The sequence below is a fragment of the Phyllostomus discolor genome, chromosome 6 (genome assembly GCF_004126475.2).
Source record: "Phyllostomus discolor isolate MPI-MPIP mPhyDis1 chromosome 6, mPhyDis1.pri.v3, whole genome shotgun sequence".
NCBI lineage: Eukaryota > Metazoa > Chordata > Mammalia > Chiroptera > Phyllostomidae > Phyllostomus > Phyllostomus discolor.
Genome location: NC_040908.2, coordinates 35951988 through 35967063, shown reverse-complemented (window position 1 = coordinate 35967063; position 15076 = coordinate 35951988). Strand labels below are relative to the sequence as shown.

General features: G+C 39.4%; 1 protein-coding gene across 2 annotated transcripts in view; it reads right to left on the bottom strand.

Annotated features, from left to right (window-relative positions):
- Positions 1 to 401: 401 nt before the first annotated feature.
- The window catches only part of CFAP36 (cilia and flagella associated protein 36), a 30668-nt gene continuing 15993 nt past the window's right edge, over positions 402 to 15076 (bottom strand). The window contains exons 5-10 of one of the 2 annotated variants that reach the window (XM_036027985.1): positions 12649 to 12736; positions 10921 to 10972; positions 8987 to 9092; positions 1400 to 1539; positions 1062 to 1205; positions 402 to 567 (exon numbers count right to left, since the gene is read on the bottom strand). In XM_036027985.1, the coding sequence (XP_035883878.1) occupies positions 466 to 567; positions 1062 to 1205; positions 1400 to 1539; positions 8987 to 9092; positions 10921 to 10972; positions 12649 to 12736 (632 nt within the window). In that variant the 3' untranslated portion in view covers positions 402 to 465. Of the gene's footprint in view, positions 568 to 1055; positions 1206 to 1399; positions 1540 to 8986; positions 9093 to 10920; positions 10973 to 12648; positions 12737 to 15076 lie in introns of both variants that reach the window. The other variant, XM_028517313.2, reaches the window with a different exon arrangement.

Sequence of the window (15076 nt, the reverse complement as noted above, 5' to 3'; positions counted from 1 at the left end):
TCAATTAGCCTTCCAATCAGCTTAAACAATGCTTTACAAAGAGGCATTGTCAGCCCTGTTTATAACACTGCACTTTTTCCTGTAACACTTGGCTCTTAGGGCCTCTTCGCCAGCCCCACAAAGGCAGGGACCCTGTGGATCTAGTTGCCTACGGTATCCTTGGTACTCAGCACACTGCTTAGCAGAAACAATAGGTAGCCAAGTTTGAATGAGTGAATGCCCTATCCATTAGTTTTCTATACCTTCTCTCCAAGAAACATTATGCAGATATTTATATTAAACTGGTCAGCATAAGCAGCTACCTTTCCCAGCCACTCTTTACCTTACATGTTTGTTTAAATAGCAGTAATGAGCTTATATTTGCACTTATGAGCACACATACCAGAAACAAACAGGTTCAGTGTAAGGATTAAATAATTTATTTTTAAGAAAATTTTAATTTGTTTTGCTAAATTGGTTTTAAATTTACTTATTAATAACTTCTTCTTTAAGTTTCTCTGCAAGCAATCTCCTCTTTAGTAATGTTTGCTTCTCCTCTGCTGTCATTTCTGGTTTTTCTGTCATTTCCTTAAAAAAAAGAAAGAAAGAAAAAATTGGCTATAGTATACATAAAGTGGGGTCATTTGTCTAAAATTCCCACTGCCTTGAACAAAGAGCATTTTTAGTGGAAATTTTTTTTAAAGTCACATATGGACTAAATTCCCTAAATTTCTTCTTGGGGAAGCCTCTTGGAGGTGGTGGCTAGGATACTGACACTGCCCTACGATAAAATATTTCATAGGCTCAGGTAAAATAAACTGCTGACCCTAAGTACTCAAAACAGGGCAAGGAAAGAAGAAAATGTATAATAAAACTGCTGTCATCTGCCTCACAAAATCCTCTTTGCACAACGATCTCACTTCCTAGAAAAGACTTGGCAAGCACTACACTAGCAGAGAGGTTAATATGAATGGATCTATGAGCAATGTTCATTATCAAGGCTTTCTTCCACAATACTGATTTTGAGAATTCCACCTCCAGATTCACAAATTTTGACATACTCCACTTAGCCATACCTCTACCTCCTCAGCAGGTTTTTCCTTCTGTTCCGAATTTTGCATTTGCTTAGTCCTCATGTCCTTTCTCATGGACATCAATTTATCTCTCTTCTGCTTGAGATAGTATTCTCGTTGCCGGAGCTCTTCTGTTCCAAGTGTTGATAAATTCTGGGTCAAACAAGAAAAGAAGCCATTTTAAATTCAAGTTCATATACTAATTGGAACAGACACCTGATTGATTCAATTTGAAGTCTGAGTTCAAGATCATAACAAAAGCTAATTACATGACTTTTTACATTGCTTATTCCCAGTATTTTCTCATTTGGCTCATACTTTTTACAAAGTAATGTTTCTTTACTTACTGCTATTGGTCCTTCAATGACTGCATGTTCAAAGCCAGGAATCTTCAGGCCTTTTTGTGGGAGGGAGGAAGTTTCAGGCAACATTTCCAGCTTTCTTGCCAAAGGTTGCATTGACTGGTTAGTAAAATGCACGTTAACTTCTGGTAGTAATTAGAGACCAAACAGAATATTATAATAACTGTTAATTATTAGGCCAGATTCACCAAAATGAGATAGTGTTAATGATACTTCAGGTTTTTTGCCCTGACTGGTATAGCTCACTGGGTTGGACATCATCCCACAAACCAAAAGGTCATAGGTTAGATTCCCAGTCAGGGCACATGCCTGGGTTGCAGGCCAGGTCCCCAGTAGGGGGTGCACAAGAGGCAACCACACACTGATGTTTCTCTCCCTCTCTTTCCCCCTCTCTTTCCCTCTCTCTAAAATAAATAAATAAAATCTTTCAAAAATTAGATAAAATAAAATACTTGTTTTTTCTGCCTACATATGCCAGGAACTGGGTGAGAATAGTAAACATGGTCTCTGACCCCAAGGGCCACATTTTCTTAAAAAATAATGACATTCCAACAAATACCAAAATCCTGCTATTTGATACTATAACTATAAAAAGTTATAATTCTTATCTAAAGATTAGAACTGCATAACAATATAATACAAGGCTGCCACATAAGCCAAAAAAATAGTACTAAAATCTCTTACTATTAATATAATTGGTTTCCAAGCTTGTGCTTACAGGTAAAAACTGTAAGTGAATCTATATTTTCAGAACCACTAAGCAGAAGAGTAAGTGCCCATAATATCAATAATTTTTATTTTTAATAAATACATATTGATGATAACCATGAACCTACCAACACATTAAGAAAATATAGACATTTTAAAATAGAACTTGGAAGCAGATATAACACGAGCACTCAGTACTTTCCCATTATTTGGTGACTGTGCCAACAGACAGGATTGCCCTGGCTGGTGCAGCTCAGTCGGAACGTTGTCCTATGCACCAAAAGTTTGAAGGTTTGATTCCTGGTCAGGGCACTTGCCTAGGTTGAGGGTACAGTCCCCAGTCGGGGTGTACACAAGAGCCAACCCATTGATATTTCTCTCTCACAGGGATGTTTCTCTCCCTCTCTCCCTCTCTTCCCCTCTCTCTAAAATCAGTAAGCATGTCCTCAGGTGAGGAGGGAGGGAGAGAGAGAGAGGGAGGAATACCATGCAAACTGCTTTCCTGAACCATTTTCTATTATAAGGATTTTTTTTTTCAGGTAACACATTTTCAGTGTAAGTACATGGACTATAAAAGAAGCAGAGTGGGACAAGCAAAGATTCACATAAAAATGATGCTAAGAACTAAAAGTGCAATGGGAGAACATGATATACATGTCTCCAAATGATTAAAAATCTTGCCCTGGTTGGTGTGGCTCGGTGGATTGAGCTCTGCCTTGTGAAATGAAGGGTCACCAGTTCAGTTCCCAATCAGGGCACATGACTGGGTTGTGGGCCAGGTCCTAGTTGGGGACCTGCAAGAGGCAGCTGACCGATGTTTTTCTCCCCTTTTTCTCCCTTTCTTCCCCTCTCTAAAAATAAATAAAATAAAAAAAATATTGCCAGCACAGTAAAACCAAAATAGAACTTTACATAAGCAAAAAACTTCCATAGGAGCAGTGCTCTAGCATTTGTTGAGTGGACTGACCACAGTGCTAGGGAGGCTGGAAAAAGAAAAGCTCCTCAGACTTTCAGACAGTAAGGGAAGTCTCCATGGGAAAGATGAGCCTGGAGCCAACACTGCAACCAACCTAGACAGAGAGCTACAGAACTACCTTTAAACAGAACTAAAGACGAGCTTAAATATGTTGGTCATAATATGCGGACAGAGTTAAACATGCCGTTCTTTCTGATGGTGACTTTAAGCACAGGTAGGTGTAGCCCCCAATATGGAACTACAGAGCTGGAGAAGGGACAGTTCAATTCATATCTGAGGCGGGGGATCCCAGGCATATAAGCATTTGTATTTAAGTACTAGCTCCAGCTGTTGCTGCCTTGAGTTAGTCAGTCATGACTATCTTGTATATTCTAACTGAGACTAGACAGGACAGTACTTGAGGCCAAACTGCTCATCCTCTTTGATTTGTAGGAATGGAGAATCAGAAAGCCAGTAAGTTTAAAGAAAGATCACCTCATCTCTGGCAACTCTTTGTGTCAGTCTGAAAACAGATACTATCCATTTCAAACAGGAGCCAGGGAAAGATATGAGCAAAGGGATTATTCCTCCCAAATTAGGTCTTCATAATGGGCTTCTATCAATTTCTATGTTTTCTGGAAAATCAGAAATACTCGTTTAAAAATATTTTATTAATTATGCTATTACAGTTGTCCTAATTTTTCTTCTTTGCCCCACTCTGCCTGGTACTGCCCCTTTCCTCCAGCAATCCCCCCTCCCCCACTTAGTTCATGTCCACGGGTTGTGCATGTAAATTATTTGGCTCCTCCATTTCCTATACTATTCTTAACCTCCCCCTATCTATTTCGTACCTACCACTTATCTTCTTAAACCCTGCATCTTTACCTCGTTCTCCCTCTTCCCCCTCCCAGCTGATAACCCTCCAAATGATCTCCATATCTATGATTCTGTTCCTGTTCTGGTTGTTTGCTTAGTTTGTTTTTTCAGATTCAGTTGTTGATAGTTGTGAATTTGTTGCCATTTTAATTTCATAGTTTTGACCTTCTTCTTTTTCTTAAATAAGTCCCTTTAACATTTCATATAGTAATGGCTTGGTGATAGTGAACTCCTTGAGCTTTCCCTTGTCTGGGAAGCACTTTATCTGCTCTCCCATTCTATTCTTTTTGTTTTTTTAAAAAATATATTTTATTGATTATACTATTACAGTTGTCCCATTTTTTCTCCCTTTTATTCCCCTCTGCCCTCACCCCCACTCCCACCAGCATTCCCCCACATTAGTTCATGACCATGGGTTATACATATAAGTTCTTTGGCTTCTCCATTTCCCATAGTATTTTTAACCTCCCCCTATTTTGTACCTACCATTTATGCTTCTCATTCCCTGTAACTTTCCCCCCATCCTTCCCCTTTCCCCTCCCCACTGATAACCCTCCATGTGATCTCCATGTCTGTGATTCTGTGCTTGTTCTAGTTGTTTGCTTAGTTTTGGGTTTTGTTTTTTTTTTAAGTTTCTGTTGATAGTTGTGAGTTGGTTGTCATTTCACTGTTCATATTTTTTATCTTTTTCTTTTTGTTAGATAAATCCCTTTAACATTTCATATAATAAGGGCATGAGGATAATGAACTCCTTTAACTTGACCTTATCTGGGAAGTACTTTATCTGCCCTTCCATTCTAAATGACAGTTTTGCTGGATAGAGTAATCTTGGATGTAGGTCCTTGCCTTTCATGACTTCAAATACTTCTTTCCAGCCCCTTCTTGCCTGCAAGGTTTCTTTTGAGAAATCAGCTGATAGCCTTATGGGAACTCCTTTGTAGGTAACTGTCTCCTTTTCTCTTGCTGCCTTTAAGATTCTTTGTCTTTAACCTTTGGCATTTTAATTATGATGTGCCTTGGTGTTCTCCTCTTTGGGTCCAACTTGTTTGGGACTCTTTGTGCTTCCTAGATTTGTATGTCTATTTCCTTTGCCAAATTAAGGAAGTTTTCTTTCATTATTTTTTCAAATAAAGTTTTCAATTTCTTTTCTTTCTCTTCTCCTTCTGGCATCCTTATGATTCAGATGTTGGTACCTTTGGAGATGTCCCTTAAGCTTCTTATACTATCCTTATTTTTTTGAGTTCTTATTTCTTCTTGCTGTTCTGGTTGAATGCTTATTTCTTTCTTATGTTCCAAATTGTTGATTTGATTCCCGGCTCCCTCCCCTTCACTGTTGGTTCCCTGTGGATTTTCTTTTATTTCACTAAGGGTGGCCTTCATTACTTCCTTTATGTTGTTGTCACACTCGATGAGTTCTCTGAGCATCCTGATCACAAATGTTTTGAACTCTGCATCTAATAGGTTGGTTATCTCCAATTCACTTAGTTCTTTTCCTAGGGTTTTGTTCGGTTCTTTCATTTGGGCCATATTTCTTTGTCTCCTCAATTTGGCAGCCTCCCTGTGTTTGTTTCTATGTAACAGGTAGAGCTGCTTTGACTATCTGTCTTAGTAGTATGGCCTACTGTAGAAAAGGCACCTGTATTTGTACAGGGTGGAGCTGTAGGTATCTCTAAGGCAAGGCAACCTGCTTCATTGCTTTGTGGCTATGTGCAGGGAGGGCTTGGAGAGTGCCACTGCCTGGCTTCCGGAGGTTTGTCTGGCACTCACCTTGTTTTCAATCGCTCACCCACTCCCTGTATGTGACTGGCACCTTTCCCTGTTGCCCTGGTGCTGAATCTCAGAGTGGATGGGTTTGCGAACATTCTCAGACTATGCAGGCCCTTTCAGCGGAATCTCCTGAAAATCTGGCAGTTTCTTCCCATGCCTCAACACCGCTAGTTTTTATAGCCAGAAGTTATGGGGATCTATATTCCCAGTGCTGAAACCCTGGGCTGAGTGGTCTGACCTGAGACTGGAATCACTCATTCCCAAGGTATCCCTCCCATTTTCATCCACCACACATGAGTGTGGGAACACCCGTCCCACCACCACCACCTCTCCACGCTACATACACCACCTGCCCTTGCCCCTCTTCCTGTCACCTCATCTCTGCCCCTCCTACCCATCTGCATGAATGTGGCTTCTTTAAATCCTTGGTTATCAGACTTCCATACAGTTTGATTTTCCAACAGTTCTGGGTGTTATTTGTTTTGAGGTTTAGTGATAATTCTCTGTGGTTGTGTGAGGAAGCAAAGCATGTCTACCTTTCCCTCCATCTTGATCGGAAGTCAGAAATACTCATTTAAAAAAATTAGAACAAGTTTTTCTAAACTAAACTGTAGAACACAAGATCAGAAGTCAGAAGACCAAGTTAAGTCACAGTTTCACCATCTAAGAGTTTAGTGATTTTGGACAAGTCACTCAATTTCCTTGAATTTCTTCTTCTTTTGTTTTTTTTAAGGGGGGAACATAATATCTTCCTCACACAGTTATGTTTTTTTAATTGAGAAAATAATATTTCTTTAAAACCATTGAAATTCATGACAAAATTAGCTAAATTCATGATCATCATTCAATTTCTATATCAGAATTACTTGTTTTTATATAAAGAAAATCAGAGTATATTGAAAATAGATTTGACACATATTGAACAATTTCATCTGCTAACATTTCCCACAAGGATTCTCAATGATTTTGTTTTCAACAATAGCTTCTGACTAAACATCTAGATAAATAAGCTACCTCTTATTTTCTAGATGTGCTTTTATTCACTAGGAAAATAATATCATCTTTCCAAGTTCAGTTTCTTCTTTACCAAATAACTATGGTCAAGGGTGAGAATACCAAGTGTTACGTGAATACACTGTCTTGGATGCTGCACCCCTGGTACCGAAGACAGGTGGCTCCCTCACTGCTCTGGGTTCCAGGCTTCACTTAGAAATCTGGGGACTGCACTGCTTCTGTCAGCTGGGTTCTTCCTGTTGAAACCTCTTTAGTGGACTTCCGGCAAGATGGAGGAATAGGTGGATGCACCGTACCTCCTCGCACAACCAAGATTAGAAAACCAATAATTTACAACAATAATTTACTATCAGAATAACACCCAGATCTGGCAGAGGATTTATCTGAATGGAAGTCGGGCAGCCAAGAAGTTGAAGAAGACGCGTTCATCCGGACTGGTAGGAAAAGACGAGCCTGCCAGGCGCGGGGCTGGCTCGGGTCCGCGGCACGCGGAGGTCGGGGGAAGGTTTGGCGCGAAATTGGCGCAAAAGCCATCCGGCGCGCAAGAAGGCAGCGGTGATCCCTGAGTATGCAAGCTGCGGCTGGCAGACCCAGAGGGGTAGCGATTGTGGACCAGGGCAGAGCTCGCGGCCCAGAAGCCCAGACAAGGGTCTGAGCCCAGGGGAACGGAACTACCGCCATTGTTTTCTCCCGCCCCGCCCCGCCCCCACATATAACGTCACAATCTAGCGACTGGGGTGCCCAGCCCCGGTGAGCACCTAAGGCTCCGCCCCCCCACCGTAACTAGAGCAACCAGACCGGAAAAAAAAAGGAGAGACAAGGGGGACAAAAAACCATGTTTTCAACAGAGCAGATCAGTCCCCCAGGACTCATCCTTTTGAGCGACCAAGAATTAGCCAGTCTATCAGATGCGCAGTTCAAAACACTGGTGATCAGAAAGCTCACGGAACTGGTTGATTTTGGTCGAAATTTAGATGAAAGAATGCAGGTTACCATAAAACAGATGCAGGAAGACACGCGGAGGAGAGCCAATAGTGAAAGGAAGGAATATGAGTCTCAAAACAATACAGTGGACCAGAAGGAAGATAGAATCAACCAAGCAGGAAAGCAGGATGAAATAAGAATTCAAAAAATTGAGGAAAAGATTAAGAGCATCCAAGACACCTTTAAACGTCCCAATATCCGAATTATAGGGGTGCCAGAATCGGAAGGGGAAAAGCAACAGATTGAGCACGTATTTGAACAAATAATAAAGGAGAACTTCCCCAATCTGGCAAAGGGAACAGTCTTCCAAGAAATCCAAGAAGCTCAGAGAGCCCCAAAGAAGTTGGACCCAAGAAGAAACACACCAAGGCACATCATAATTACATTAGCCAAGGTAAAAACGAAGGAGAGAATCCTAGAAGCAGCAAGAGGTAAGGGGACAGTCACCTACAAAGGAGTTCCCATCAGACTGTCAGCTGATTTCTCCAAAGAGACCTTACAGGCAAGAAGGGGCTGGAAAGAAATATTCCAAGTCATGAAAGACAAGGACCTACATCCCAGATTGCTCTATCCAGCAAAGCTCTCATTTAGAATGGAAGGGCAGAGAAAGTGCTTCTCAGATAAGGTCAAGTTAAAGGAGTTCATCATCACCAAGCCCTTATTTTATGAAATGCTAAAGGGACTTATCTAAGAAAAGAAGATAAAGAAAAGACATGTATAGTGAAAGGACAGCAAACTCACAAATATTAACAACCACACCTAAAGCAAAACCAAAAGAAACTAAGTAAACAATTAGAACAGGAACAGAACCACAGAAATGGAGGGCACATGGAGGGCTAGCAGCAGGGGGGTGGGAGGAGGAGAGAGGGGGAAAAGGTATAGAGAATAAGTAGCATAGAATGTAGGTTGAAAATAGATAGGGGGAGGGCAAGAATAGTACGGGAAATGTAGAAACTAAAGAACTCATAAGTATGACACATGGACATGAACTAAAGGGGGAAATGTGGGTGGGAGGGGGGTACAGGGTGGAGGGGAGAGAAGGGGGGAAATGGGACAAATGTAATAGCATAATCAATAAAATATATTTAAAAAAAAAAAAAAGAAAAGAAACCTCTTTAGCTAAATTCACAAAGAACTTTAAATACCAATGGCCATTCAACACTCCCTCCTGGGGTTTTTTAAGATTAAGTATGTAGAGAAAGTAACACATTTCTACAATCCTATGTATTCATATTGTTAGAAAAAGTTTAGTAACACTTCAAGCTTACCTGAGGGTGGCTGTGCAAAATGTTGTTCACCATCCCCTTGGGGATTACACATTTTTGCAGTTTCATTAGCCTGCACTGGGGGCTCTTCTGTTTTAGCCTCTGATAACTTCAGCAATCCATAATACAATTTAAAAAGACATTTTAGATTAATTTTGACTAATTTACTTCTTAAGAGATCCAAAGACACTAGTTTAAAAAAATTACTGTTCTCTCTTTCCAAAGTTTTTAAGATGTTTCCAGTAATTTACGTCTTCTACGTTTTGAGATAGGTAAACATTCCATTTCAAATCATGTAGTGCTAAGATTAACAAAGTAGTATGATTAAGACTTTGGATTTAGCAAGAAGTAGGTTCAAACTCAGACTGCACTCTGCTATTCATGTGACCTTGAGCAAAACACCAAGAAATACTCTAAGAGAAATAAAACCACTGAATTATAAGGTGCTTTTCCTCTTAAGATACTCTACATACCAGTACTATGATATGCCTGAATAAGCCTCAAATTGGTTTATTTCTATTTCTAAAATGGAATAGCATATTTAAACCAAAGACATTATTTAAATCTTGGAAAGAACTGAGTAAACTGATAATTTGTTTTTCCTTAAAAACAGAGGAAAATCTAATCACATGCAGCTTCTTAGGTAATTCATGGATATCTAAATCATAAGCCCCTAAATGCTGGGTGATGAGTGCATGAAGATTCATCGTTATTATAAGCTCTACTTCTGTGTGTTAAAAATTTTCCATAACAGCCCTGGCTGGTGTAGCTCAGTGGATTGAGCACGGGCTGTGAACCAAAGGGTTGCTGGTTCAATTCCCAGTCAGGGGAACTGGGGGACACACTAGAGGCAACATTGATGTTTCTCTCTCTCTCTTTCTCCTTCCCTTCCCCTCTCTCTAAAAATAGATAACAAAATCTTTTAAAAAAAGAAAAAAATGTTTCCATAACAAAAAGTCTTTAAAAACCATATGTTCCTAAAACATAACATTATTCAAAAAGCCTACCAGAATGTGTTTATAAATCAGAGAGTTAATACTGATGTCTTCTGATAGCAGTTTTGAACTGGTTTCTCTTCTATAACCCTTCCATTTTAAAAAGTATTTATTAATATCTATGAATCTCACCTTTATTTACTAAAAGGAGATTTACTTCTAAGATACATGAGTCACTTTTAATCCTAAAACATCTCTCTTTCATCCACTCTTCTTTGGGGGCCCTGGAGTAAAATAGGTTTTTCCAAGACAGTGAATGATACAAAAAGGTATCATAGCAATTGAAGGGAAAAAAGGAAAATGACTTTCAAGTGATTGAGAGAGTTTGTATTAGGTTTCCTTTCCCTTTGGGGAGACTTGGGGAAATGTGGAAAGACAGGCAGCTTAGAAGAAGGGAAAGAATAAATATTAGCTTCCCTCACCTCAGCCAGATGCATGTGTAATTTATCTTTGGGGAAGATTAGGCTCTTTATGGAAATAGTTCTTAATGGAGGACAGTGTGCCAGGAAGTGTGATACTGAATCACTCTGCTTCAGGCTGATAAAGTTACAACCTACAGGCCACCCTCAGCAGTAACTGTGGCTGCTGCTTCGAAACAGTAAAGGAATCACGCAGAGTAGGAAAATAAAATATTTTTCTTAGTTTTCTTTTATACATAAAATTAAGGGGAATTTTTAAAGGGAATTCCCCAAAATATAAATGATATTACAATTTTTTTGAAGTTAATAATCTCGGTCTTTATTGGAAATTTAAAGGTAGGTTGCTGGATGAATTATAAAGTAAATAAAATTGTAAAGTTATATATAAATGCTTAGAATTGCTAAATAATATGAATATTCAGAGAACTTGTGTAGTTTCACATAAGCTTAAATTTTAACAACAAAAGCTAGATGTAACAACAATGAAATACTTCTGTCACTAAGTAATATGTTCTATAGGCACCTGCTTTTTTCTCTTCCTTTCTTCTTCCTGGTCATATTCCTCTTTTGATTTCCTGAAATACATAAAATAAAGTAGAAAAGTAAATAGGGATGCTTTTTTGTCAAAGAAAAAATATTCAATAAGTAATATGCTGACCTAAGCTTACAACATGTGCAAGCAATTTTGGAAACAAAGATGCAAATAATCAGGTTTTGCTTAAAGTAGCTTATAATCAACTGAGAAGGACATACATAGGCATATACAGCATAATGTAGGTAGTAACATAAAATATAGGCATATCCATTTCATTTGGCAATGTGAATGACTCCTCACTAAATAAAGCTCAGCAGGTTTGAAACCCTAAACCCAAACTTGAACGGCAAATCCCATTAATATAGACTTTGACCTCTCCCTTTAGTTACAGCCTCGTTCCTGAGAAGACCCATTTCTCCCCTTGTTCTAGTTTTTCACCTGAGCTATCACAAAGCTTTCCTAATGCCATTAGGCAAAGCCCTACCAGCTTTTATAAACTGCTTCACTGAGGCAGTCTTAATAAAATAGCCAGGTCAACTCTCCCATGTGTTCATAATAACTAAGCTCTACTACAGTAGTCACACCCCTCAAAAGCCCTTAAAATCTATAAATACAATGTTGATCGGTTTCAGACCACCAATCAACCACCAGAAGCAACCAGTATAAACCTATCACCAAATATCCTTACCTCTCCAAAACAATAAACTCAAAGCATTCTGTGTTGGGTCAGGCTCCCATTTGCCCCTGCCATGGAATGTAGGATCAGACAGGAAATACCTAAATTCACCTGCACACTTGCATACCTGCCCCCCTCCCCACAACCACTCAAATCCCCTGAAATTAAGCAGTGAGTCCTAGAGCTCCTTACCACCAATCAGCCTATCCCCCCTTCTGCTTTAGAGTTGGGGCACAGTGAGTAGGTGGGGTGACAACAGGATGCTAAGAGATCTGTGGTTGTGGCTAGAGAGGAAGGGCCCCCAAAGGCCAAGGCCCCTTCTACAGGTGACACAGAGGCTGCAGGTCTCCTTTGCCCTAAGCCTATACATTCTCACAGGAGATTTAAAAATTAGGTGCTGCAAAACTGCCCCTCCTTTCCAAAACTCCCATAGAGGTCAGGGACAACAGGCCCAAGGAAAAAGAAATGCCCCTTTAGTGGGCTGCACACTCCACTCCATCCATGCCAGGCGTTTGGCTCAGAATCATGTAACTGCGGTGGGGAAGAGACAGGAAAAACAGTCATCTGGGGTGGGCACTTCCCATTTTTCTCTTTCCCTGGTAGGTTACCTGCCTCCCAGTCAGCTATTTGGTCTGTGGAATCTGGATGTCCAGCCTCCTACTGTGAGACACGTGGCTTAAGCCTCCTCTAATACTGAGATCCAGCAGCCATGGGGCTTCCCGGTCTCTACACCCCTTTCCAGGCATGGATCTACTGCATCCTGTTCCTATTTAACTTCCTATTCCCACATGGGAGTGGGCAAAAACCCTCCCATTTGCAGTGATCTGGTATGAGTCATCTGAAAATAATTGTTTTTGTCCATTAAGAAATGTAACATACACATAGCTATTAACAAGTAAAATAATAAATCACTTTCATAGTCTTCAGTAGAAAATTTAGATATTTTACTAGTTCATAGTATTTTGTGGGTAAAAAGCATATATACAAGTCACATTACAAAATTTCAATGGTTAATTCAAATAATAATTAAAGAAGGGTACCTAAGAACTTCCCTCAGGATTTTCATCTCTTCCTGTTCAAGATCGCTGACCATATCAGAACCATCAGTTAAGCAGTCAGGTAATACACCTGTTCAAAACCAAAGACCACAAAGAAGAATATCAATTCGTGAAAACATTTATTTCTCACTACCCTACTTCATCAAGAAGTACAAAATAGCCCTGGCTGGCGTAGCTCAGTGGATTGAGCGCGGGCTGGGAACCAAAGTGTCCCAGGTTCAATTCCCAGCCAGGGTACATTCCTGGGTTGCAAGCCATAACCCCCAGCAACCGCACATTGATGTTTCTCTCTCTCTCCCTCTCCCCCTTCCCTCTCTAAAAATAAATAAATAAAAATCTTAAAAAAAATGCTAAAAAAAAAGAAGAAGTACAAAATAATTTATTAATATCTGTCATGTAAAAAATGTTCTAAGCTATTATCTTTTTAACTATGGTCTTTTTGATTTTTTCTTGTTTTAGGGAATCAGCCCCTCCAAAAATACCCCACAATTTTACCCAGCAATGTTTCTTATTTGTATTGCCCATTAAGATAATAACAATTATATATGGCAGTAAAAAATAATTTAAGCTATTATTTTCCATAATCTAACTATCAGAGGATATAGCACCAAATTCAATAAGCTCCTACTAATGAAACTATGCTCCCAAAAATATCCCTTGAATGGGAAGAGTTTATAAAATAAAATATAAAATACTTTGTTAATTGAAATAGCACACTAATACTCTTCATTCATATTACAACAAATGATACTGAGAGGCCCTGCTTACTTCATGCAAAAATGCCTGGTGCTAAGCACTTTAGGGCAATATAAAGATGAATAAAACAACCTTTGCCCTCGAAGCTTCTATGCAGATATTGGTCTAGTAACTACACCAAGGCTCAAGGCAAATAATAATAATTCATGGCAAGTAATTTTAAGTATTGGTTTAATTTACTTTACTACCTAGATTATCTGATAAGCAGTAGACTGGTAATAGGCATTCTGTTCATATTTATAATTATATTCTCATGACATTAGCAACATACATGTCTCAAATTTTTACCTTCTATTTCTTTTTTTTTAAAGATTTTATTTATTTATTTTTTTAGAGAGGGAAGGGAAGGAGAAAGAGAGAGAGAGAGAGAGAAGCATCAGTGTGCGGTTGCTGGGGGTCATGGCCTGCAACCCAGGCATGTGCCCTGACTGGGAATCGAACCTGCGATGCTTTGGTTCGCAGCCCGAGCTCAATCCACTGAGCTACACCAGCCAGGGCACCTTCTATTTCTTTATCCACATATGACTTTGGGATTTTAGATCTGCTCTAAATTAAAGTAGTTTTATTATTCCAATTCCCTTGATGTTTAAGTGCATTTTTAATTAAGCTTTTTATTTTGAGATAATTGCAGTTTCACACACAGTTGCAAGAAATAATAGAGTGATGCTATGTACTCTTTACCCAGTTTCACCCAAAGGTAGCATCTTGCAAAATCATAGTACAAAATCACAACCAGAAAGCTATACAACCCATTAATCTTAAGTGCATTTTTGCTGAGTCAAAAGGTATACAATTAGTATTCTCCTAATAGCCTATATAAGGAAAATGAAAAGAATAATGTAACAGTATGCAATTCTTCAAAATCATCAAAATAATGCCCTGATTTGCATTTCCCCCAAATTCTTTGATAAGCTACAATGGTGAATCCAGAGAGCTTTGGAATTTTTCTCACCACAAAGACAATTTTAAAATGGTCTGCAGTTTTGAGTACAATCAACATTGCTCTAAAGCCCTCAGTGCGGGATCTAAAGCAACATTCTTCAATACAGGTATTAAAAATGCTGCGCCAAAAACTAAGTATTTATGTGTAAATGCAAGCAAACTGCCCTCGCCTCTGGTCTGAAGCAGCTTTACTCCACATCACTCCCCTCACCCTTACTAATAACTAGGTGTGTGCAGTTAGCAGGTAGCCAAGTATTTAGAGGTGGGGCTCTGCTGTACCCTAACTCCTGAGAGTGACTCATTATTGGTTTAAGCCAATCATAATGGTCTCATTTCCCTGCTGGAGGGTTTAATAAAGGCCTGTGACTCCAACTGGACAGGACCTGAGGAGAAAACTCCTGAGGACCTTCCATGAAAGTGCTGTCGTACTAACAAAAAGAAGTACAGAAAGAAATTGCCCATTTGTTATGAGAAATTGTTGAGTCTGCATTCGATGCAGCCAGAGTGTAACCATGAGAGAAGATCCTGAGAATGGGAGAGAATGAAGTAACCAACCCTGGACTTTCTTCCTTCCATCCCTTCCTCTGGACTTTTTGTTATGTGAAATGATAATTTCTTATTTTTTTTAACTTAATCTTCATTATATTTTTTCCATCACCATTTAGTCCCCTTATACCCCTCTTCCCCTGGCAATCAGCACACTGCTGTCCTT